The sequence below is a fragment of the Plecotus auritus genome (genome assembly GCF_963455305.1).
Source record: "Plecotus auritus genome assembly, chromosome: 9".
Lineage (NCBI taxonomy): Eukaryota > Metazoa > Chordata > Mammalia > Chiroptera > Vespertilionidae > Plecotus > Plecotus auritus.
In genome coordinates, this window is record NC_137783.1 from 76,176,906 (window position 1) to 76,202,229 (window position 25,324).

Sequence of the window (25,324 nt, forward strand, 5' to 3'; positions counted from 1 at the left end):
AGCAGCCACCACAGATCAAAGTGTACGTGGGGACACTCTAAATAATTTCCTTTCCTAATGTGTTCTCCAAAGCAGGGAGCCTCCTGAATGCCACGCTCACTCCTTTAGCCTCAGTCCCGCCTCCTTCCCCATGCTGGCTGGAGACTTCTTTTTGCAGAGAGTTCAGGAAATAGTTTCTTTACTCCTTATCTAACCTGTAAAAAAAATGACTGACAGTAAACATTTGAAGATGCATGAGACAATTGATTAAACAAATACTGCTCTTTCCACATCTTGATGTGCCTACGATAAGTAACACAGCGACAAAGTGGGTCAGAATCCCTATGATGTTAGTTGAATATGCACTTCCTTTAGAAATACTGTCATAGGAAGGTTTATGTTTTTATACATGGGCCCCAGCATTTTTTTTAATTGATTATAACTCAGTTTTTTTCATTTGTCTTATTCACCTTTGAAACTCCAGTAGCTAACTTGGCACCTAGTAGGTACTCAATATACATTTGTTGAATAACTCATATTTAAAGCACTCTAAATGACACACCTGAATATTATATGATATAAAATGCTCTATGTTATGTGGGAAAGTAGTACACACATAGAGTATCATGGTTGTCACTCAGATAAAATCATAGCAAGTTATAGTGTTCCAACTGGTAAATGTTACAACCATGTTCTGTGATACAGTGTAGTGGTTTCTCTGTGAGCCCAATGATATTTATCTGAAACATACAAAGACTACAGGTCTGGTGCACGACATTCGTGCACTCGGGGAGGGGGGTCCCCTCGGCCCAGCCTGCGCCCTTTAGCAGTCCGGGAGCCCTGAGGGAATGTCCGACTAACAGCTTAGGCCTGCCCCCCACCCAGGCCTAAGCCATCAGTCGGACATCCTTAGGACATCCTTAGCGGCTGCCACAGAGGCGGGAGAGGCTCCTGCCACCGCCACCGCGCTCACCAGACATCAGCCTGGCTTGTGGCTGAGTGGTGCTCCCCCTGTGGGAGTGCATTGACTACCAGGCGCCAGCTCCTGCTTTTAGAGTCTGCCCCCTGGTGGTCAGTGCATGTCATAGCAACTGGTTGTTCTGCCCTTCGGTCAATTTGCATATTACCCTTTTATTATATAGGATAGGAGACTGCCTTCATCAGGGCTGTTGGTTTCTACAGGGATTCGTTGGTGAGATTTTTATTCATATGTCTTTGAAGAGACAGGTTCTCTTTTAAAAGATAAGACTTTTTTGAGATAACTTAAAATTTTTTTAAAGGACCATTCTGTGCCTTAGAAATATAGAATTATTGATTTTGAGGTGCATTTCCTAAAAATGTATGAATATCCTATATTTCAAATTCTGTCTTTTACAGTGTCATGGAAATAGCTGTGGTGATCTTACAGTCCTTCTGGGGCAGTGGCCGTGGTGTGGCACAGTGATGTCAGAGTGAGAGCATCTGGTCCAGGGCCTGTATTTTCAAATGTGTAGACCCGTCTGAGGCAGCAGCCCCCCGGGCTCTCCTGTGGCATCCTTAGCATTCAGTTTAAAGGGATCTCACAGACATCAGAGAAAGCACCTCGTCTAAATAAGTAGATATCCCCCAAAGTAGAGCTCCATGTTTAGCAGTATTGGTTCAGCCTTGGGAGCCCACCCTGCTCAAATCTGAGAAGAAATAATAATAATTTAATTTCTACTTCCCTTCCACGGTGCCTGGGGAAGGGCTGGGTCTCTGCCCAATGGGTGTGTTGGAAGGGCTGCTGATGCCGCCTCCTTCCCTCCTCCTGAAGGCAAACAGGCCACTCATCGCAGAGCCCATATTGTGTTTCTGGGTACAGAAAATTATAATGACTAGTGTCCATATCCATTCAGTCTGTGGTCACCAAGCCCCTGGTTTGCCTGGGACTAACTGTTTCTCCAGAGCCTAAGACTTGGTGTGATAACACCTGGAGAATCCCAGGCCATCCTGGGTGAGTTGGTCACCCTAACCAGCCAGAGAATAGCATTGTAAAGTTCCCCTGCATCTCCTACATCCACCGTTCAGCCCTGGGGAGTGACACGGAGCTGGCCTACTACCCTGTACTCCCTGGCGTTTTCTCTCAGCACTGGGTATTCATGGTGATATAAGACCTAACTGGATTACTAAGACTTAGAACGGGCCAAAAGAATGTGAAAAGCACACATGCCTTGACATTATCTAGACCCAACTTCTAAATTTTCTCCACTGAATTGTTGGGGCCTGTGACTACGTAATGGCTTAGAAATAGGACAAGTTTTTGCCTGAAGCCCCTTTATCTTTTTTATTTTTGTTTTTCTTTTTTCTTAATTACTGGCTAAAAAAACCAAACACATAACAAGCACAAATACTTGGTTTCTCAGAATTAAGGTTATGCATCTTCACTGTCACAGCGTTTACTTGTGCCCTTTGCTAGCACTTCCCAAGCCTACATGTGCACATGGATTACGTGGGATCCTGTTAAAATAAGAGCCTGCACTTCTAAGGAGCTCCCAGGTGATGCGCACACCTCTGGCCCAGGCTGAGTACCAGAGCTCTCCTGAGCTTTCTCTCTGCTTCCTCTTTGTCTTAAAGGGAGAGCAGGACACAGGGCCGTTTTGAGGTTCCCAGAGTAATTGACCCAGGACAGTGGGCTGGAAGGGCCTTGCCAGCAGCCTTCTCACAAGTTTCCAAAGGTACACTTTGGGCTGCTCAGGTCCCAACCCTATTGACAAGCCTTTCCTGGCTCTTGTCACACGTCTGTGGTTCTCTCTTCCAGAGCACAAGCCCAGGCAGCCCACGCAGAAGGTCTCTGTTTTCTGGGCTCTCCCAAACGTTCCATGTGAGGCCATGAAACCAATTCAGAGGTGGCTCACACAGGAAGTGCAGCATTTCCAAGTGTGCTAAGTCTTCATTTTAACTTTCCATAGCAGATGTTTTCTCACCTCATTGCTTTCAGCATATACTAATGAAATAGTTTATCTTAAAGTAAATCGGTGCCTCACTCACTGAAGAGCACCCTCCCCCCGCCCCCCGCCCCAGCAGCCTGTCACACAGCACATCTTCCTTCTCGGCCTTGGATGCAGGCTGTCCACTGAGCACAAGCTGCAAATAAAGATACATGGGGACCTTTTTCTGCTGAAAACCGCTAAAGATGTTGTTCTCTCGCTCTCCTCACAAAGACAGGGGCTTCATGATAGTTACTTAAGACAAGGTGTTGAGGATTATCTCAATCAGCTGAGCCATAAATGAAGGACATATAAGAAACTGGCCTTGGCAAATCGTGCTTTATTTAATCTCAGCCGGGAACTTAAGTTATTTTTAATGTTATTATTTAGATATCCAGAGAAGAAACTAGGCTGCTTTGAAAAATTATTTTATGCATGTGAGCTTTCTCCTTAAATGCTCCCATTTTTTCATATTTCAGGCCATGTCCCAAAATATCAGGTTTTTAAAAGTTAAGTCTTCAGTTGTAAGAGCATAGCAGGGAAAAGAAAATGCAGGCTCCAGGGGGAGACAGGAACAAAGGCCCAGCTCAGGAGCATGACGGGCTGTACCTTCAGGCAGCGAGCTGCCCAGAACATCCCCAAAAGGCCTAAGTTTGGGCTAAGTCTGAGGCATCTAACTGGAATCCAAAGTCTTATGTTTTCTGCTTTTTAACCATTTGAATTTCTGAGAAAGCAAAAGAGCCCAGCCCCACCCCATCAGTGCATCCCTTTCTGATGGATGGGTTTCATTTTGTGGAGGAAAATGTCATGTGAACCAACTGGCTCTTTCAGGGGAACCCAGCGCTCCTAAGCTCGAAGGGCAGATGGGAGAGGATGGCAACTCCATCAAGGTGAACCTGATCAAGCAGGACGACGGCGGCTCCCCCATCAGACACTACCTGGTCAAGTACCGAACGGTGAGTGCCCCTTCCCAGGGCTCAGCCCTGCCCCGAAACCCTGGCACACACCTTGGTGGGGCAACAACAGGCAGAGCCTGATGTGGCTGGACAGACACGAGTTGCAGGTCCAGCTCTACCCCTTACCAGGCGGGATGGACCATCACTCTGTGTGTTGGGCCCTGATCAGGGTTTCAAATCTCAAGACTGACCTACAGCTATTAGTTCATGTCCACACTGGGACCATTTCAAAACCTCCAAAATGGCTGTGGTGGTGACAAACTCATACCATGACTGGTTTTCCTGCTTCTTGAACTTTTGTACAAAGTTATTTTGCCATTACCCTGGGCTTTTTGCAAATAACATACTGCTATCTAATCATCGCTACCTCACGGGCCAGGTGCTGTGATTACATGCATTTTCTCTCCACAGGACCCTATGAAATAGGTCCTACAATGATCACCATGTGGCAGAGGAAGCTAGGGCTGTGCAGTCAGTAAGAGCCTGACCTCTCACAGCCGGGCCAGCCAGGGTTGAGACCCAGATCTGTCTGATGGACGCAACTGGGCTAACTCCCTCGCCAGCTCTTCACCCCACTGAGCTGTTCTAATCCTGCTAACTATGAGCGTGGCCCTAAGCCTTTTCTTCCTGGTTGGCTTAGCACCCGTCTAAGATTTCTATCATTGCCCCTTTCATCCCCAACCCCCAATTTAGAATCTCTCTCCTGTTTTGGTTTAAGAATGACACTTGGCCATTGACAATCACGGTCAATTGCTGAGGCAGTGTCTGAGCACTGGGGATAGTCTATTGCTAGGGTTTCTTACTGGTAGGAAATACTGAGCCAGAGAGCAGTTGCCTTTCTTCAACTAGCCCCCAAGAAAGGCTTTTTCCAGGAAGATGACTTACTCCTTCTGCCTTTTGATCAGCCCTGTCGAAGTGGAATGTGAGCCCTCACCTGGTTAGGTCACAGACCACACAGAGTCCTGGAGGAGAAGCAAGTGCTGGGCAGATGCCTGGAAGCACTGAAAGTGGACAGGGCTGGGGGGATGCCTCTGGCTGTTGTTACACTGATGTGGCCGGACACACATGGAGTCCAGGTCCAGCTTTACCCCTTGCCAGCATGTGACCCAAATACATCATTCAGTCTCCCCAAACTTCCATTTCTTCTTTTGTAAAATGGGAACAAAATAGCTTATCAGGTTGTTATAAAGATTAGTTATAATATATGCAAAGAACCGGAAGTGTGACTGACACTTGGAAACCTCCGTGCCTGGTAAATACGGGAATTACTGCTAAGGTGCCGGCTGGGGTGGGAAGTGCCTCCCTTGGAGGCCTCCTCAGATGTCACTTTTCCAGAAGAATCACTGTGGCTGTGCCAGGCAGGTCTGAGCTGGAAAGACAGCTGGGGCAAAACACTGAGATGTGTCAGATTTCAACAACCTTGACCATCCTCTAAAAACTTAATGTTTGCTAAATATCATTAATATATATTAACATGTATTATAAAACATAATGATTGCTTTATTAAATACTTGCTTTACATACTGGTTGTCTCTTTGGTCATGATGCTTGCCAATGAAAGAAGCTTTTCAGAGAAATAAGAGGAAAGACAGCTGAATTTCTTTGTTTTCAATTAAAAAGGACCATATAGTGGCATATGCACAAGCTAACCTACATCACCCCCACTTCCGGGTTATACGCTAAGGAAACTAGCACTCCTTCTAGCATTTCCCCACAATAGTGGTGGCCACGGCCCCTTCCTGTAGGCGGGTCTATGGCTCGTGCCAGTCCTTCTGCCAGGGAAGATGGCTGTGCTGTAAGATAAGTCTCCCTGCAGCTCAGCTGTGGGCCACACCACCTCCCAGGTGACTAGAGCATGTTCTGCTCTTCTGAGGAGCAGCTCGTCACTTAGTAAACATTTGCTAGACACTCTTGTGAGCCCAGCCTACACCTCTCCAAAGACTGTGAAGAGGTGGGCTGAGTTAGCAACTGTGAAACCATCTGAAGACTTCTCGGGAGTTCTGCCAACCTCCTTATTGTGTTACAGAGGTGGTCACCTGCCGGTGGCTTGATAAACTCCCACTCAGAACAAGCTCATTGGTGTAGTGAGGGATATAACTGGAAAGAGCATTCAAGGAGGAAAAGGGACCCTCTACCACCAGCTGCAGGCTTTGCCCTGTGCAGTGCTCTGCTGAGCTGAGTGTACCTTCCTGTGGGCATCTGAGTGGCCCAGGATTGGACCTAACAGCGGAATTTACACCTGAGACGCTGTTTGTGTTTGCGAACATGTAAGGTTGACCCCCTGACGTGTAATACTTAGGGTTTGTCAGGCTGGTAAAGAATAAACACCACATTCTATTGTTGATTTTTATTTTCACTATTTTGCACCAATCGTTATTGACACGCCGAAGTTCTTCTGTTAGCTAGTCTCACCGGGGTTCTCGCCTAATGCTGCCTGGTGTCTTGTGTCCTTCCTGCCGGTGTCTCCCAGAAGCTCTCCTCCGAGTGGAAACCAGAGATCAGGCTCCCATCTGGCAGTGACCACATCATGCTCAAGTCCCTGGACTGGAATGCTGAGTATGAGGTCTACGTGGTGGCCGAGAACCAGCAGGGGAAGTCCAAGGCGGCTCATTTTGTGTTCAGGACCTCAGCGCAGCCCACAGCCATCCCAGGTACGCGCACTCTGCTTTCTGTGAGTTCCCCGCTTGGAATTAATGCAGTGCCGCATCTCCTAATGTGCCTGGACAGCCCTCACAATGTGCTTGCTTACAGCCATCCTCATGATCGGTTCCCATGCAGCGCTGAGTGTTGCTTTGTACCTACCTGTGCAGTGGGTTGAGATATACTGGACTCCCAGGAAGGCTTGGCCAAGCATCCTGGGCAAAGGCCCTGTGTCACTTGGCCTTGAAGGACTGATGCTGAGCCAGTCCTTGGGAGCCCTCAGGTGGGAAAAGCCCCAGCTCCTGCCAAGCCTTGGAAGCTGAGAAAGGTTCCTTTGTGAGACCTTCTCTGCCATCTGCCATTTCATACGAGGACCAAGTAACTGTGTTTAAGCGCTTTCTATCTGATGCTTGCTTACCTGCACAGCCATGGTCGAAATCTCTTCTCTTTGGGGACCCCCCAAGAGAAGGAAGACCTGGTGCCTAGTTCATTAAAAATCCTATCTGCCAGGGGCCTCGCAATTGATTAAATTGAACCACTTGAAGCAAAGCAAGTGGAGAAAATAGATACTGGAAAATCCCATCCATGAAAGATGATCCAGTCTGCTAGAGATCATGATGGGAGCAGTAGGAGATGCAGGTCCATCTCCAGGGATGCAGGACCAACTCAATGTGGGAATAAAGTGAGAGTTCTGCTTTCCGGCCCAGCTCCCTTGCTGCTGGTGGCCAGTCTCCTCATTGACCAAATCCCTCTGAGCAGAGATCTTCAACATCACTCTCTGCTTTTCCATACCAGCCAAATGCCATCCACAGGCAGGAGAGGTGGGCATAGCGCACACAGCTGCAGCCTGTCGGAGGGGTCCCATGCCCTCTCTACCATGTTCAAGTATGGTAGCAACATGTTCTGATCTCCCCATGGTCTAGGTCTGGCCGCCATCATGCTTGTCCTCTTATAGTGTTTCCCTGGGCTCTCAGCTAAGGTTCCAGGTATCTTCTCCCAATGGAAGTGAGGCCAGAAAGGATGTGGGCTGCCTGCAACAGAGCAGTGTGTGTGAAAGTGAGTTATTCAAGCAGCAACAAAATGAAATCAGTCTGTGGCTCCCAATGGTTGATGGTGCATGAATGTGTGTGTCTGACAGATGTGTGGGGGCCTCCAGGAGTTGGCAGGTGGGTCTTAAGCCATAGATCAGAAGCGTCGATTGGTCCTACCCTCTGTGTTGTCAGGGAGACCCCTTAACACATGCTGGCGTGAGCCTGCCTCTGCAGGCACTGGCCACATGGTCAGTGTCAAAGGCAGGGCACCTGGGTTTGGCTATAAGAAATGTTCTCACTACTGCTTAACAGGGTGCCCGAATGGGGGTGGCCCTGCCATCCTCTGCCCTTTTTTCTTCGCATTCTTTGGTCAGTTGTTTTCTTGAAATCAATAGTCTGGTATGAGTGTCCAGATCTGCTCGGCCTTTATGGGACATTTAGGAGCTGAGAGAGTGAGAGGCTTGAGTAACCCCTTTGCACTGAGTCTGTTTCTGATGGCATTTGTTTCCAGTGATAAGATCCCATAGGCAGGGGGCCCAGCCTTGCTGTGTTCACATGCTGGGCATGCCCCATAGCAGCAGTTTCCAGGGTGTGTCAGGTCCAGAAGTTCTGGGAAGACCTTGTTCTCCAGGGTCCTGCCCACTAGAGATGCCAGAGTTCTCGTTAATCGTCCAGGAGCCCCATTAACTCAGAGAGAGCGGGAGGGGCTGCTCACCACACTCGGGGCTCTCGTACCGTCTCAGAGGAGGTGGCTCTGCACTGGGTGGGAGGTGGAATTCTGTGGTCAGCAGGTGGTAGCAGGTAAGGGGCGCAGAGCGAGGCTTTCTTTAACAGCACTGTGGCTGGGGGGATCGTGCAATAGGAAGAATTCAATTCGTGGTTGAAAAGGCAGCCCCCTGGCCTCTGCACAGTTTGCTACACATATTGCAGCGATCAAATGCATCTCTCCCACTATGTGTGCAAAGCTCTAGTGGCAGGAAGGCCATAGGTAGGCTCATTGGCTGTAGCTAAGAGACCTCACCTTAGTCAAAGGTAACACTCTCCTAATCAAAACCTGTGTCTTACTGGAGGCTTCTGTTCTCTCACTTTAATTTCATGCGCTCGCTGACCCCTAACCCTGAGCTCACCCTGCTGTGCTGCTTCTGGCCCTGCTGAGCTTGGGAGCTGGCCTGGTGGTAACAAACCGCACTGGACTCTTCTCTAACCTCCGACGTTTAATTTACTAAAGTTGAATTAACCTTTGATTCTTGTGTTTTCTATATTTGACCTAATTTTGTTCTTTTTATCTATTTTTTTTCCTCTGTTTCTGTCTCTACCTTCTCTTTTCTCCTCCCCTTCCCCTTCCTGTGTCTGTCGTCACACATATCACCTTGGACATCACTGGGACACCCCCACTGCCACCTTTGTTTTTAAACAACCTCATTCTCTCTGGGGACCCATTGCTGGGCATGCAGCGACCCTGGGAGGCTGCTCCGCGTCCTACACCTTTGCCTCCTTGCTTTTCTCTGCAGTGACTCTTCTTTTGCTCTGTTAGGAACTTAAGAACACAAAAAAAGTTAAATTTGCTTAAAAGCCCAGTTCCTGTGCGAATGATCAGTGCTCCCTTTGGAAGAATGGCCACAGCCCCATGCGCTCTGTGGAAGAGGAAGGTTTGCAACTGGAGAAAGGTGGACCTCCAGGCATTTTACCATTTCCGTATATTTTTGTGCCACTTCATAAGGAGGGCTCCCCTGTTAGTGGCAGTACAACATACTTGGGAGCGCTTTTCTTTACACAGTATTTCAAAGGCATCATGCTAGGTTTACAGAGACATGGCTGCACATCTGCTGCTTGTTGCATTTTTTGTTCTTACCTGAAAACGATGTAGCAGAGGGAGATTTCTGAGTTCCCCTAAAGCTTGCATCAGCTTGTTAAAAACCCCATATGCCCCCATTCTAACCCCATGCTGCTCCTCGGCCCCTCAATACTAGTTGTCTTTGCTTGCATTTCAGTGCCCATATAAGGCAGCCGGACCACTGTGATTCACCTGAGCATTTTGATGACATGATAGCAAATTAAGTCACCCTGTGACCGTGCAGCAGAAGAATTATATTTGTTGAGTATTTACTGGGGCTGATCAAACATTCTGGAAAGCGCTGTTGGAGGGGCCCCATGCCCTCTGTGCCATGCTCAAATATGGTAGCAACATGTTCTGATCTCCCCATGGTCTAGGTCTGTTCCCCATCATACTTGTCCTGCTTACAGTGTTTCCCTGGCTCTATACTGGCTCTGTGAGCAAGGCCACCATTAATGTGCCCAACACCTGTCAGCTTTGTGAGACATGTGTCTCCCAGGAGGGCGGATACCTGCTGCACAGCTACAGGTCAGCACAGAGCCTCATGTCCTGGGGGTTGTGCTTCAACAGTGAGCCACGTTATTGATAAGTCAGCCTCCCAGATTGGAAGCATCCACTGTGAGCCAGGCATGAATCTTGCATTCTGCCCATACATGCGCACAGGGCGGCAGGGAGGGCACAGGCCACTCCCAGGCTGCCCAGCCTGGACTGTTGATAAATTGGGGCTGGGTCAGTCTGTCATACTTCCCGAATGCACCAAACCCCTATTGGTCAGTGGCTCTAATGACATTTTTAAAGCTGGTGAAAGCCAGCTGCTCCTCCCTGCTGTTGGGGAGTATGCCTCCCCGACGTGGCCAGGAGAGGAAGTAGGGGTGTATGTGTGAAAGTCCCACACAGAGACTCAGAGTGAGTCCTGCTTAGTGACATCAGTGCATATTTGGGATGGAACTTCAACTGAATAAAAACAACTCCCTCCATTGTGGTTACATATCATTCTACATGTCTCCTCTCTGAGCATCTCCACAGAAGTCTGATTTTTGTTCTTTTTGGTCTCTTTAATTTTCAGTTCTGTTGGATTTCCCTTTGGGAATCTAAGTGATCCCATGGTTTTTGGGGTAGAGCTTCCCATCCCTAGTGTTCACAGTTTCGAGGCTCAAGTGCAGACACCAGAGACCAAATGCTACCCAACAGCTCAGGCAGGGTAGTGCCTCCTGCCCCCGCTGCCTCCTGCCCCCACTGCCTCCAGCCACAATTCAGTCCTCTCCCTCTGGGGCTCCTGGCTGCCTCACCCCAGTGCAGCAGGAGCAGTGTGGTTCTTAGGCACAAGACAGAGCACTGAGGAGAGGCAGGTGGTGCCTCTGGGCCTGGGGTGGGAATTCCAGGTCAGTTAGCAAGAGCTGTAGGGAGGGTTAGGGTGGGCGAGCTCAGTCCTGGTGCAGGTGAGCCGTCACTGTCCTCCGGATCCCCGGCACACCCTCAATGTCACCTTGGGCAGAAGTCATTCAGGAGCACCCTCCTCAGGGTCCCAGGTCCCAGTCCCACCCGCACGGGAGGGACAGTGTCAGTGTTTCTGAAGGAACTCTTTGAAGATCTATCCCAAAGGGAAGGGAGCCTGACCCAGCCCTGTCCCCTCAGACACCCTCACCAGGCAGGCAGGCAGGCCTCTGCCGAAGCAGCTTTGCCGTCACTGCAGTGGCCGAATTCAGACAGGCTGTGGTTTGTAATGAGATGCCCTTTGGGAGACAGTGTGAGGACGCACCACTCCCAATGGACACTGAATTCTGGGTCGGCCGTGGCTGTGGCCCAGCCCCACCAGGAATCCCTAAGACAGTGCCCCCGAAAGCCCTGCAGGAGCAGTGCCCCCCCTGCATCCCCACACCCCGCCTCCAGACCCACAGGGTCTCTGCTCATTTTGGGAAAATCTATACAGCTGGTTTGGATCACGTTTGTCTACTAATAAGAATGCTAACGTTGTTGTGCAGATAATCAGCCAGGCCTTTATGAGGTTTACACCTTTGCATTATTAAAGGAAATAATAGTCACGTGAACTCTCTGGCGTGTTTTGATTTTATTTGATAGTTGTGTGTCCCACAAAGTATCGAGTTCTTTCCTCCACCGCACATGCACCTGGATAAGTTTGATCACCCAACAGGGCCATGTAAACAGAACCCCAAACTTGCCGCCCACTGAGTGGAGCTCTGTGCCTTTTCTCAGCCATGCTCCTTGCAGGCAGGGGGAGGGAAACGGGCCTTTGCAGAACCAGGAGGTGGCCACTCTGCGCAGAGCACGCTCTGGGCCACCAGATACACAACTTTGTAGCAAGACCTCCAATTCCACAGCTCCCTTTAAACCCCTGTCACAGAGTTTGCACGGGGTGTCCTTGCGATGGTGAGAAGCTGAACATTTTCAGTGGTGAGCCCTGCTCTGTGTATAACCACAATAGTTATATGCTTCCCCAAAGCCCCAAGACCAGCCTTCTGGTTGGCAGATCCTGGCAGGAGCAAGCAGACGTGTCAGGGTTGGGAGTGAACCAGAACTCTGCTCAGCGCCTGAGTCATGGGCTGGAGGGGGCACTTCTGCTGGGCCAAGACCCCGTGGCACACAACTCAGGACCACCCGGCTCCTGTAAAGATGAGACCCACATCTCACGTGAGGCACTGAAGAAAGTAGACCTTTGCAGGTCTAATCTGGGGGCAAGGCAATTCCCAATTCAGTGCCAACCTCTCCCAAACCAGAAACCACAGACAATGGACAGCCTGGTTTCGTACCCCCGCTGTTCAGGTCAGCTCTAACCCCAAGGTGATGGAGGAACTGTGCTTCAGAAGCGCTCTTTGCATGCAGGTGTGCGGGCAAGTCAATCAAGGGAGGCTAGGAGGAAGAGCTTGCCAAGATAGACCCAGAAGGTTTTTCTTTTTCCTTTGGTAGCATGTTATTACAATGCAGGACATGCACCTGGATAACAAAGTTGTGTATCTGGTGGCCCAGATCTTTGTCCTTCTAGCTTCCCTGCTCTAAACAATTCTGTAACACCCACCGGGAGATAATGAATGTGGGTTTGACTTGAATACCCTCTCATCTGTATCCTGGTATTCCTCCTATTTGTGCTTCTTTTTACGAAGGCGGCACACACTCTTTCTCCAGCTTGAGGGGTACCCAACTTCCTCTAGAAATCTTGGCTCTGGGTGGTGAACTGGGTGGTTCCTTTTCCTTTAATAGTCTTTGCTTTCTCTGCATCCATGCAGTAGCTCAGTTAGGTCAAGGCCACCAGGTGGGACTCCATAGCTCATCCTTGGGTGGTGAGTCTTAGGAGCAGTTGCTCCTCATGTAACTCAGAGGCAGAAAAGCTAGAAACAGTGGTCCTCCAATGTTGTGTGCTTGGTCAGATCCTGATTCCTGAGCCTCGCCCCCAGAGATTCTGATTGGATGGAACTGGGAAGCCCCGAAATCTAACTTTTTAACAAAGCTCCCAGGAGGTCTGCTATAGGTGGGGAAACATTACACTGAGGCATTTATCTTTTCAATAAAAATAAAATCACAAGAATCAATGAATAAAGGTGAGACCTACCTAAGTCCTCCAGGAAACAGTCCCTCTCAGTCCCCACTCTGGAGATTGACACTGGGGAGTGTCAGGCTCAATGTGCAGTAACAGGCTCCTACGGTTGAGAAGGACTTGATGGCACCCTCTATCCTAGGCCCTGCCCAGTGCAGAGCCTGGTCCAGAGCATTGCAATAGCCCTGCCAAGGGTTTCCAGCCTCTGCTTGAATGCCTCCAGCAGCAGGGAGCTCACCTGCCTAGGCAGGTCACACCCACCACCAAGTTTGAGCACCCCTGTTTGCTAGTTCTTTCTCATATGGAGCTGAAATCTGCCTCCCAGTCCACAGTTTATATCCACTGGGGAAACCAAATAACACTACTCTTCCTTCTCACAACACATCTGTAAATATCTGGAGACAGCATTCTCCTGTCCAGGCTAAACAACCTTTCATTTACAAGCGGTCTTTGAACATTTCCTATAAGTTGGGTTCCCTAGATGCTGGGGAGACATAAGACAGATAGGCTATCTGCTAGGAGATCTAGAGGGCACATGTAAATGAACAGAAAATGGTAACTAGTGGTGAGAAGAGAATAAAACAGGTAATATGGTAGATTTGGGGTAGGAGTGCCTAAGTAGATAAGAGATGGGGGGTAGGGTGACATTTGAGCTGAGGTTTGCAGGACAACAGAGAGCCACCCATGAGGTGATAGGGATGGAGTGTTCCAGGTTAGGAATCCGCAGGCCCTGAGGTGGGAACAGCTGGGTATGTTCAGCAGGTGAATCGAAGGCTCAAGCAGTTGGAGCACAGAGATGGGGTGGGGTCAGTGCCATGAATTACAATGGTTGGAGGAGGGGGAGAGTCATGGCTTGCGTAGGGCCTTTAAGTCAGGAGAAAGAATTTTAATTTTACATCAAAGGACACGGGAAACCACTGCCCTACTTTTGGTTTAATGGCACAGTCAATCTTTTTTTGTTTGTTTGTTTTGTTTTGTGTTATTTTATTTTGTTCTTTCCAGTATGATGCTACTATCATGGGCATTTAGTTACACAAATGACACTTACAAAAAAATAAAAGACCAAGACACCCAGAGTGAGATGCATGGTGGACAGGGGGGTTGGGGGGCTGGCAGGGGTGCAGCTGGGAGCCAAGGGTCAGGGCTGGGTGTATCCTCACAGGCTCCCAGCTAAGGGTGACACCTGGCTTCATCCCACCCCGAGACCCAGAATCCAGTCAGACAAGGAGCACCAATATGCTGGCTGGAGGCTCTGGCTGGGCGGGCAGGGGGATGGGGCCAGTGAGCGCCCCTGGGAGGTAGAGGCAGGTTCTGGGTTTGGGGAGGTGCCCTCTCTGCCCCACCACTAGTGAGCAGAGGCACCAAGGCCTGGAGATGCTGCCCGAGGTTTGCCTGCGCCACCTCCAAAGTGACATTTCATTAAAAATAATCTTTCACCCTCCTGGCCCTCTGGCCCTCCCCTGAACGAGCTTGTGTGTTGCCTTCAGAACCAGTGCAGCACTGGAGCTGGTCTGCTGAGCCCAGAGCACAAGCTGACAGCTTCGCTGCCTCTCCCACACATAGAGCAGCTCTCCAGGAGTTTATTTTTCCTCTTTAGAGATATGATTAGTTCCCAGGAACCATATCTATACAGTAGGTCCTCGGGTTATGTTGGAGATCCATTCCGAAGGCGCGTTGTAACGTAATTTTCATCATAAGTCGGAACCCACCTACATAAGCACCTACATCACTCACATGAGCACATACACAGCAGTAATGAAGTGAAGCAGTAAAAAAATTTAAAAGAAAGATAACAATTCCTGACCTTTACTTGTGGTAAATAAATAATAAAAAACATAAAGCACATACGTCGAAATGACAGAATGTTGTTGTTTTTTTATATAAATAAATGGGAGATGGCAATGTAACCATGAAACAACATACATTGAGTCAGACGTAACCTGAGGACTGTCTATATATATATAAAAGCCTAAGTGACTGCTCAACCATTTTGACTGTTCCACCGGTAACTATTATGCACACTGACCACCAGGGGGCAGACACTCAACACACAGGCATGGAAACATGGAACAGACTGATGAATCTCAGAGGGGAGGGGGGAAGGGGAGGGTGGGAAGAGATTAACCAAAGATCTTATATGCATACTAGAGGCCTGGTGCACGGATTTGTGCACCAGTGGGGTCCCTCGGCCTTGCCTGTGGAAATCGGGCCAAAACCAGCAGTCTGACATCCCCCAAGGGGTCCCAGATTGTGAGAGGGTGCAGGCCAGGCCGAGGGACCCCATCAGTGCACAGGGCCTCTAGTTTATGTATAAACCTCAGAATGCAGAATTGGTGCCATTGAATCTAAAATGCATATACCCACACACACAAGGACTTTGGGTTCCTTCTGCAGGAAGTGGGTACTTAATACCTATGGGTCCTGATGTCAGGGGACTGCAGCCCAGTGTTGAGATGGAGAGAAAGCCCATGGCTGATGCTTCTTCCCTATGACAGGATTCTACAGACCAGGGAGGCCTACATTTCTGTGCTTCTTTGGGTGGATGTGTGAGGACATGGGGAATAGAGTGGATGACTTTATTCTGCTTTGAGGAGCTGCTGGGGAAAAGACCCACTCTAGCTGACTGCAGGGACCGGTGGCCAATTTCCTGCTGCCAGAGCCCAGGGACAAGGTAGCCACATCCGGGTCCTCGGGGCACAGAGCTCTTGGCCAGCCATGGGGCTATCCTGGGGGGCAGGCTGGGATAGTCGGTGCAGGCTTATTAGGGACCAGACAGACAGCCCTGAGGAGTAAGGGCTGGAAATAAGACCAAGGTCCCAAAAGGGCAGAACATATTTGAGAGCATGGGAGTCTCTTCCAGCTGAGCCCCCTGTGCCCTGGGTGGGGTGAGTGTCATGCGGGGCTGGGAGCCCATACCATGAATTGAAATTTGAAGTAAGGAGCAGTGGAGTGGGACCAGTGCTGGTTGCAGGGCCTGACAGGGACCCCTCATGCAGACAGAGGAGGCCCCACCCACCCCAGGACTACACATGGATGATAAAAAGAAGAATGTGTGTCCCATCTATGATGCCCATTACCTTGGGTCACACGTTCCATTACCTGGAACGATATGTGCTGGCAGGCCTCTAGGCCTGGCCTGGTGCTCAGCAAAGGCAGAGTGAGACCCAGGTATGGCCATGGTTCCTGCCTCCAGTCAACACACCTGGGTGATTCCAGTGGGTCCTGAGGACACCAAAAGCTTCAGACAACTTTGGTGGTGGGATGGAGTTGCCAGTTCTGGAACTTTCTTCTTCCAGAAGAGCAAAGCAGAAGTGCCCCTCTTTCATTCTGGGGTCACTGTTGCCACGTGGGCTTAGAGACAGAGTGCTGTATGGGTTCTTCTTGCTGCAGCATGAGTGCTGGTCTCCCAGACACTGTGGGAATTGCCTAGCGGTCAGAGGGTCCATTTCAAGCAAATAACATAGGCTTTGGGGGCCCTAGGGCTGAGCCTGGGGTCCATCTGCGATGCCATCAGTGGCCCAGGGCCCTGGGGGGGTTTAGGTAGACACCAAGGGAGTGAGACACAGAGGTTGAGTCATTCACGGCGAGCCCACCAGATGGGGATGTGGGAGCTGGGAGTGTGAGAATGTGTGTCCGTCTACAGTGGATTGGTCCTGAGTGTGAGCGAGCCTGTGCATGCGGGTGGGATCACTGGGTGAGCCTGCTGGTTTCCCTGAAGTCTGATCCAAATGCGCCTGAGCTCCCAGATGGTGAGTATTCCCAGACCTTTCACCTGGCCCGCCAGGCCAGGGAGGCCTCCATGGCTCCTGGGTGCAGTGCAAAAGGACAAACCATGAAGTCCCTGTAGCCCAATGCCCAACGCTGTTCCTAAAGTGGGGAGAGGAAGAGGGGATGGGGAGTGTTGGGCTTCCTATTGTGCCTGACAATCCCCACAAGCCCAAAGGAAGCCCGGGGAACCCTCTGCCACCCCATTTAGGACCCTGTCCCTGATGGCTCCCAGGAGCCACAGCCAAGCCTGAAATGAGTGAGCACCGCCTACCTCCTGCTCCCAGGCTCATGAGGTCCAGCAGAGGGCAGGTCTGGGGGAGGCGCAGGAGTGCAGAGCAGAGATGGAGACCAATTCCCAGTCCCCACTCTCATCCTGACTGTGTCCCCTGGTCTCTGAGATGAGGTTTCCACCTTCCTCTTGAAGATAAAAAGAGACTCTGTTGTCTGGACACATACAACACCAGGCAAGGTGTCACTCCACATACAAATGCCATGACTGTGTCCTCTGGGCTGTGGGCCCTCCCCCACACTCCTGGGCTGCTGCTCACAGGGCCCAGGGTCTCCATCTCAGTGTGTTAACCACCAGCCATCCCTCTCTCTCCCTCCCACTCAAGCCAATGGCAGCCCCACCGCAGGCCTGAGCACCGGGGCCATCGTGGGCATCCTCATTGTCACCTTTGTCCTGCTCCTGGTGGTTGTCGACATCACCTGCTACTTCCTGAACAAGTGTGGCCTGCTCATGTGCATCGCCGTCAACCTGTGTGGAAAGGCGGGGCCAGGAGCCAAGGGCAAGGACATGGAGGAGGGCAAAGCCGCCTTCTCGTGAGTGCAGACCTGCTGCTACCACGGTCTGGGCCCTGCCCCAGCCCAGGGCCCAGCCACGGAGCTTCCTCAGTCCCCATTTTGGAGACCCCGAGGGGAAGCAACCATTAGAGAAATGTTTCTCAAAGCTTGGCTTTGGGGGATCCCTGTTTGAAAAGCAGACTCGAGCTCAACCTCATAGCTTATACTTAGAACTTCATGGAAGTGTGAAAATCCCTGCCTAGGACAAAATGACGAAATTTCCAGAGCTAAGCCTAGGGGGTGGGGTCTGAAATGGGGAGGGGGCAGCATTTAAGAGACACACTTGCCTTGCTGCCATTCACTCATTCATTCACAAAGAAGCTACTCTGGGCAAGGCGCTGTTCCCAGGCTCTGGGTACGGCAGTGAACAGAACAGAGGAGAAGTCCTGTCCTCCTCCAGCTGACGACCCCGTGTGTCCCCCAGAGCCCCTGGGAGCAGAGCCTGAGCCAGCAGGAGCCTCTGCAGACTCACTGTGCTGAGCTGGGTCCAGGCGAGAAGGGACAGAGCAAGGAAATGCATTGCTTAGCACCACCATGTGCCAGGCACTGCATATGCACATACATACACATGTACGTGTTCATACACATGAACATACAGTACATATACGTGTACATACTTACATGTGTATAAGGCCAGATCCTTTTAGCATTTATCTGTGCCAGGTGCTGTACTGAGCACTTTACATTCCTTGTCTCAGTTAATGCTCACAACAGCCAGGTGACGTAGTAGATACTGTTATTTGCCCCATTTTACAGATGAGAAAATGGAGACAAGGCAGCAAATCAGATGCTGAAGGTCACATAGCTAGCAAGAGTGGGGATCAGGGGGAGGCGCTGGTCCTGGCTGTAGAGGCCACCTGCCCCCATCGGGCCAGGCCTAGGTGCCTGAGCTGCAGCCAGCTTCCCTGGGAAACCCCCTCCCCAGCTCCTGGGACTGAACCAGCTGAACTCTCTTTGCAGGAAAGATGAGTCCAAGGAGCCCATTGTGGAGGTGCGCACTGAGGAGGAGCGGACCCCAAATCACGACGGAGGGAAGCACACTGAGCCCAACGAGACCACACCGCTGACAGAGCCTGAGTACGTGGTACCTCTGCAGAGAGCCCCACCCCCCTCGCCACCTGCCCACCCTGCCCACGGCTCACCCACAGCTCCTGGCCAAGCACTGCAGCCTGGAATTCTTGGCTAAGAAATGCCGGACCCCACTCTCTCCCTGAGAGAAGGCATTCTTGGTTCTATTAGAGTGGCTGTGGTGCCCTGAAAGGGCTTTTTGCATACGTGGGATCCCTATGTCCTGTTCCCAAATCACACACACACCCTGGAAGTAGCTTACGGGAGTGAAGCTTCACTGAGGGAGATGAGCTTTGAGAATGAGACTTAGCACTCTGTTTTCCAAGAATTCTAGGGTTTTCCGAATTCTTCCTAATAGAGGAGGGGACGGGGACCTGGTAAAGCTCTCTGGCCCCCCTGTCCTCCGAAGCCTCAGGCAGCCTCAGTCAGAAACAGCGTCCAGCTGTGGTTGTAATGACTGCCTGGCTGGCGTGGCTGCTCTGGGTTTGAAGGGAATGGAGTCTAATGGAAGCACAAAACCTGTGGCTGGAGAACCCATGGCTCTTAGGGGCTTTGAACACTCACTGTCCACCTTACTCCTGACTTTCCCCACCGTGGCCCGGGGCGCCCAGCAGGGCAGCTGGGCGCTGTTCCCTGGGACTCAGGCTGCTGCAGTGGTGCAGGCTGACTTGAAGGTGCGGCAGGATCAGAAAGGCCCACCAGGGAGTCCCATGCAGAGCGTGGAGGGATCGGCAGGGAGGAAGGGCCAGCAGGTCCCTTTAGCCTGACTGCGGCGTTCTCTGTCGTCTCCTGTCTCCTCTTCTGCCCGCCTGGGCATGTGCTTCCTCTCGCGTCTTGTTTCTCTGTGGGCCGTGTCCGTGCCTGTGCGTCACTGCATGCCTGGCCCTCCCCTGCTCCTCTGTCTCGTCTCAGCTTCATTGTCTATTCTCTTCTACTTCCTGTCCTCCCACAGGCTGCCTGCTGACACCACAGCCACTGTCGAGGACATGCTGCCTTCTGTCACCACCGTCACCGCTAACTCTGACACTATCACCGACACCTTTGCCACTGCTCAGAACAGCCCCACCAGTGAAACCACCACCCTGACCTCCAGTATTGCCCCCCCAGCCACGGCCACGCCCGACTCAAACTCTGTGCCCGCCAGCCAGGCCACCCCTTCCAAGGGGCCCGGAGTGGCCACCTCCTCCCCACCCCCAGCATCAGCCCCCAAGGTGGCCCCCCTCGTTGACCTGAGCGACACCCCGACCTCAGCCCCTGCCACCAGCAATTTGTCTTCTAGTGTCCTGGCTAACCAGGGGGCTGTGCTCAGCCCCAGCACTCCTGCCAGTGTGGGGGAGGCCTCCAAGGCCCCCCCAGTGAGCAAACCAGCCCCTGCTCCAGCCCCCACCTCAGCCGGGGCAGCCAGTCCCCTAGCAGCAGCAGCTGCCCCTGCCATAGAAGCCCCCCAGGTCAAGCAGGAGGCTCCCAGCATCAAAGGCCCGGACCCCGAGCCCACCCAGCCCGGTGCTGTGAAGAGCCCAAGCGAGGCAGCCACGGTCCTCAATAGCCCGAAGAGCGAGGCTGCCTCTGTCAACGCCACACACCCTGCCCAGGGCGAGGACTTTAAAATGGACGAAGGGAACTTCAAGACCCCAGATATTGACCTTGCAAAGGATGTTTTTGCAGCCCTGGGCTCTCCTGCTCCCGCCGCTGGGGCCAGTGGACAAGCCCCTGAGCTTGCTCCTTCCACTGCAGACAGCTCTGTCTCGCCTGCACCAGCAAAGACCGAGTACGGCCTCTCTTTGTCTCTGTCGTCGGGTTGTGTCCCGTGGTAGTGTGCGTTTGTGCTGTGCTGTGTCCTTCTTGTTAGATGTCTCCTCAGCCCAATCCAGGGCTTCTCTGAGGCAACTCTCAACCAAAGGGCTGGGATAAGGCAGAGAGCAGAGGGACACATAGCAGGTGCGGCAAGCAGCCTCATGTCACTAATTAGGCCATGTTAATTATGCTTTATCCTGATCGCCCTAGCAGCGGCATCTGTTTTCCCTCGGGAACCCTTGTAGTCAGGCACTGATGAACATTATTTGGGAAGTGAGCTAAGGAGACCAAGGTGCCCCTATTGGCCACCCTGGGGCCCATAGGCAGTCAGCATGTTATCCTGTGGCGGGCTGTGTCCCCACCAGAACAGCACCGCTCTGCAGGGTGCAGAGAGGCGGGGCTGTGGGGAGAGGATGCGGTCCCGAAGGCCCCTACATACCCCCTCCCAGTTGCCCACACACCCCCATCTACTCCTGCTTCTGCCCTGAGTGGTTGGAAGGACTCAGAGCTCCCAAGTATCCAATGACTGTTGGGTCTCCAAGTTTAAGGGAAGGTTTTTAGGCTTACATGTTTTTTAAATGGGGTGCCAAGATGCAGTGGTACCATCTGGGGTTGGGGTCTGAGCCTGCCCAGTGTGTCCTCAGACCAGACTCAGCTCCAGGAACTGACTGAGGCAGAGTCAGACCTAGGTTTCCATAGAGGCTCCTGAGGCTGATGCCGGGGGCGCTGTGGTGCTGATGCCGGGGGCGCTGTGGTGCTGCCACCAAGAGCTACAGGGAACCGTCACAGGAGCCCTGGGCCTCACTCGGGAAGGTAAAGGGCTCCAATTGCCCTGCCCACTCGACCCACTCAGCTTCCCCTGCGGCATGGCAGCCCACTCTAGCTTCTCAGCAGACTCCCCAGGAAAGCTGCCTCAGGAACAAAGAGCATGTTCTCCCCCTGCCCAGGCAAGCCACAGAGGCATCACCACGAAATACTGAGCACAGGGGTAGGTGGCGTGGAGTGTGTTGGGATTAGGACAGGCAAGAGCAGGGGATTTGCAGGAGGGCCCTCTGCAAACAATCCTGGGGAGCCCAGCCCAGCATAGCTCGTTTATACCCAGCTGAGCTGCTGCTCCCGCAGCCCCTCAGGGTGAGGAAAGGCTGCATCTGCTGCCCCTCCGCCACCCCAGGTAAGGGCTGGAAGGGAGAGGTCTCATTCCCCTGGTTCAGTGGCACTCAACTTGGACTGCACGTTAGAATCACTTGGGTGCTTTTAGAAGTCACCATGTCCAGACCAATTCTGGGGTATGGCCCCAGCGTCGCGGTTTATAGAGCTCCAGGTAATGCTGATGAGCAGCCAAGGTTAGAGGCCACTGCTCTAGCTGGAGCCCTCTTGCGGGGCTGGCTGAAGGGTGAGTTACTCCAGACCGAGGTCTCAGCGCTATTTCCCCGATTCTCTGCAGGAAGGGCCCTGTAGAAGCAAAGTCGGAGTGCCAGGAGACAGAAACGAAGCCAGCACCAGCCGAAGTGAAGACGGTCCCCAATGATGCCACACAGACAAAGGAGAACGAGAGCAAAGCGTGATGGGTGATGAGAGCCAAGCAAAGATCAAAATTAAAAGTGACACCACAGCTTCACCAGAGCATTTCCAATATCTCTCTCTCTCTCTCTCTTTCTCTCTCTCTCTCTCTCTCTCTCTCTCTCTCTCTCACACACACACACACACACACACACACACATACACACACACATCTCACCCCTCTAGTGTCTTTTGCCTTTTAAAAAAAACTAAACATAAACATGGGATCGCCTTTTTGTAGGTTTATAGAAAGGGTTCCTTTGTTGTGCACTCACTTGTAAGAAAATGAGACAAAAAGGTTAACCCCACAGCCAAACTAGGACACTCAGTTCCCTGAAACCATTTAAAAATCAAACAAAAGGACCCCGAATTAAGAATCTAGGAAGCTCAGAAAAAAAAAATCTAGGTTCAGGAAGACCGCACTTGGCATTGCCCAATTGGCACAGACCAGTTTCAGAGAGAAACACTTCCAGGCACTATAACTAACCGATGAACAAAGTCCAAGTTTATTTTTATACTCCCAGTTGAGTTTGAATTCTGTAAAAACCTCATAAGTAAGTTATAATTTCTGTTCACTTTGTATTTGTTCAGTATGCAAAGTGTGTCACCCCTTCTAGCTGACTTCAGTTCCCACGTAGACTCTCATTCCGTAGGAAGAATGCCAAATTGCAGCTTCTGGGGCTAGATCTCAATTTGCAGTATTCAGACTTCTTTTTCTTTTCATTCTTTTTTTTTTCTTTCTGCCAACTTTGCTTTCCAGTGTTTACAAGTTGACAAATGTTTAACTTCAATTGCATTTCAATGTCCATGTAAAGTAGTTGCCTTTTTCTTTTCTTTTCTTTTTTAAGTTCCAAATACTGCCTAGGTGGGAGGATCACCACAGGCTTGCTTTAGCACAAACTTCACACGCATGACTGTTTACAGTGGTAATCCCCTGTTCTGAGTTGACATTTTCACCTGCCTCCAACTCAGGTGAAAATCCATCTCATTCCGGACTGGTTTTGCTTTTTGGTTCTTGGTTCTTTTTGTGTTTCCCTGGGGGTAGACCGCTTTCTAGCAGCAGCCGCCTGCCATGCATGGGAAAAGGGATCTGCTCCCAGCTTCCTGAATATTTGAAAGGTTCCTTAGGCTTTGTTGACCGAGCAGAGAAGACTGTATAGCTGCAGCTGGTCTTGGTGAACACACGTTTTGACCCCAAACATCCCCCTTTTGTAGAAAGCCAAATAAAATATATACATACAACTCTTCTTGAGCCCAGAATCTAGATTTGAGCGGAAGAACACGTGTGCTTCAGGGAATTAGTGTCTTTTTTGGAAATCTGTTGAAGTAAAGGAACATCGGCCTTCTGTTCACTTAGGCAGCATTTGTAGAAACAAAAGAAAAGAAAAAAAAAAAAACCCAACCTGCTGTCTGGAGTCATAACACAACTTTCCTGGATTGGAAACAAAGTGGGGGAGAAATACAGAAACTTTACGGGGACGGGAGGGGGGAGAAGGGAAAAGCCAGCCCTTTGTATAGAAATTTTGCTTTTTTTTCTCATTCTACTTTAGAACTGCAAGCTTGTGCACTGTGGACGCGTGAATATTTTAGTGTGAAATGTGTTTTGTCATAGTATTGAAATAAAACGTCAACATAGTTTGGTTGTGGAAGGTATAGCAGATAGTTCAGAAAAGAATATTCAGGAAAGAAAAATTTGCTCTAAAAAGGAATTGAAGCCTTTAAACAAAGAAAATGAATAAAAATGATTTTGATGATGATGATGCTAAGTAAACAGAAGTCAGGTCTCAGCACGCGCTGCTTTCAGAAGGTACAACAGCAAGAGGTGAGGGTGGCGAGAACATCGAGTCGTGCTGTGGGCCACACCCAGGTCCTGACACTTCTGCAGCCTGATCAGTGGCAACGTGCTAGATTATCATTTCAAACTGTGAAAAATAATGGTCTTGTCATTTGCTCAATGTGGGGTTATTTTGCATTTTCTCATCTCCTGGGGATGGAAATGGAGGATCCCAGTCCACAGCGCTCGGCCCCTTTGATTCTAGGGCTGCACAAATTCTGGTTCCGAGGCACAGGCCCGCAGGCACAAACACCTTGAAGACAGTTCTTAGAACACACAGCAGAATGGGAGCTCCTGCGTGTCAGGCGGAGGGTCCACAGGGACTGATGGCTCTTCTGTCACCAGGTTGTCAGTGGGATCAGTTTTGCATCTTGTGATGTTAGTGGCTTTGACCAAGGCCAAGCCCACACTATACCTCATGGAGACTGCGTTTCATTCCGAGCCAGTGTGGTTAGGCAAACTGATTTTTGTTCCAATGGTAAGGAAGAAAAAGAGGTATAGTCAACCCTCAGATAACCTGGCCCAGGACAGCAGACCGTCACCCTCCACCAAGAGTCCACCATGAGCTGGAACCCAACCCTCTGCCCACCTTTTGGTCGGCTTCTCTCCCAATATACATAGATTTGTATCTGCATGCGTGAGCTTTCCTTTCCTTAAAAATATAAAATAAAACAGAGCGATGCTTTCTCTAAAATCAAAGAGGGAGTCACTTTATTTTCAAGATGTTCTATCTTTTATGTTAAGAGATAAAAGCTTATAGTTTTTCTTTTTTAATTTTTTGAAGGGGGATCAATTCTGCCGATTTCCAATGTCTATGTGTCTATATGTGTATGTGCCATACATATGTATTCACATGAATGCCGGCATGGCCAAGTCCGGCTGGGGCACGCGGGTGGACGCCTGGGCCTCCGCTCCCTGGGGCCGCAGTGTATTCAGCGCAGCTCTGGAAGTGGAACTCTATTTTCACACTTTTGTATGGAGCCTTCAAGCCCCAGGTTTTCACTCTAGGCTGTCTGTCTGGATGGCGGTTTTCAGACCTCCATTAACATCCCTACCCAGCATTCCCAACTTCGGGGGCCTTCTCTCTTGTTATAAACTTTTTACCAAGTGAAACATCGAGACCACCTTTGTTTCCATTCTCACTGGTGTAAATACTGAGTACTAACTGAGAATTTTGACTTTGCATTCTGTCAGAATACTTGTGTTCAATAAAAACTGAAAGAAAAAAACAACAACAGTCATGGTCAAACTGGGATTTATTTCAATTCAGGGTGAGTGTCGTGGATCAAATGTGGAGGAGCCGGTGGGGTGTGTGTGTGTGTGTGTGTGTGTGTATGTGTGTGTATGTGTGTGTGTGTGTGTGTGTGTATATATATATATATATATATATATATATATATATATTTTTTTTTTTTTTATTTTTTTTTTTTTTTTTTTTTTTTTACCTGTGAACAAGGTCAGTTAAACACAGTGTCTGGAGTTCCAATGGCCTGAATGATGGTTTCTAATTTTCCTCTTAGGA

The 25,324-nt window shown here is 50.4% G+C and overlaps 1 protein-coding gene across 16 annotated transcripts in view; it reads left to right on the forward strand.

Moving 5' to 3' along the window:
- NCAM1 (neural cell adhesion molecule 1) overlaps nt 1-25,020 on the forward strand; it is a 346,241-nt gene extending 321,221 nt beyond the window's left edge. For 5 of the 16 annotated variants that reach the window (XM_080642698.1, XM_080642708.1, XM_080642699.1 and 2 more), the window contains 5 exons: nt 3,756-3,880; nt 6,354-6,531; nt 17,318-17,525; nt 18,507-18,623; nt 21,853-25,020. In XM_080642698.1, coding sequence (XP_080498824.1) covers nt 3,756-3,880; nt 6,354-6,531; nt 17,318-17,525; nt 18,507-18,623; nt 21,853-21,973 — 749 coding nt within the window. In that variant the 3' untranslated portion in view covers nt 21,974-25,020. Of the gene's footprint in view, nt 1-3,755; nt 3,881-6,350; nt 6,532-9,005; nt 11,432-17,317; nt 17,526-18,506; nt 18,624-19,566; nt 20,383-21,852 lie in introns of those variants that run through there. The other 11 variants (XM_080642701.1, XM_080642702.1, XM_080642703.1 and 8 more) reach the window with 5 other exon arrangements.
- The last annotated feature ends 304 nt before the right edge of the window (nt 25,021-25,324 follow it).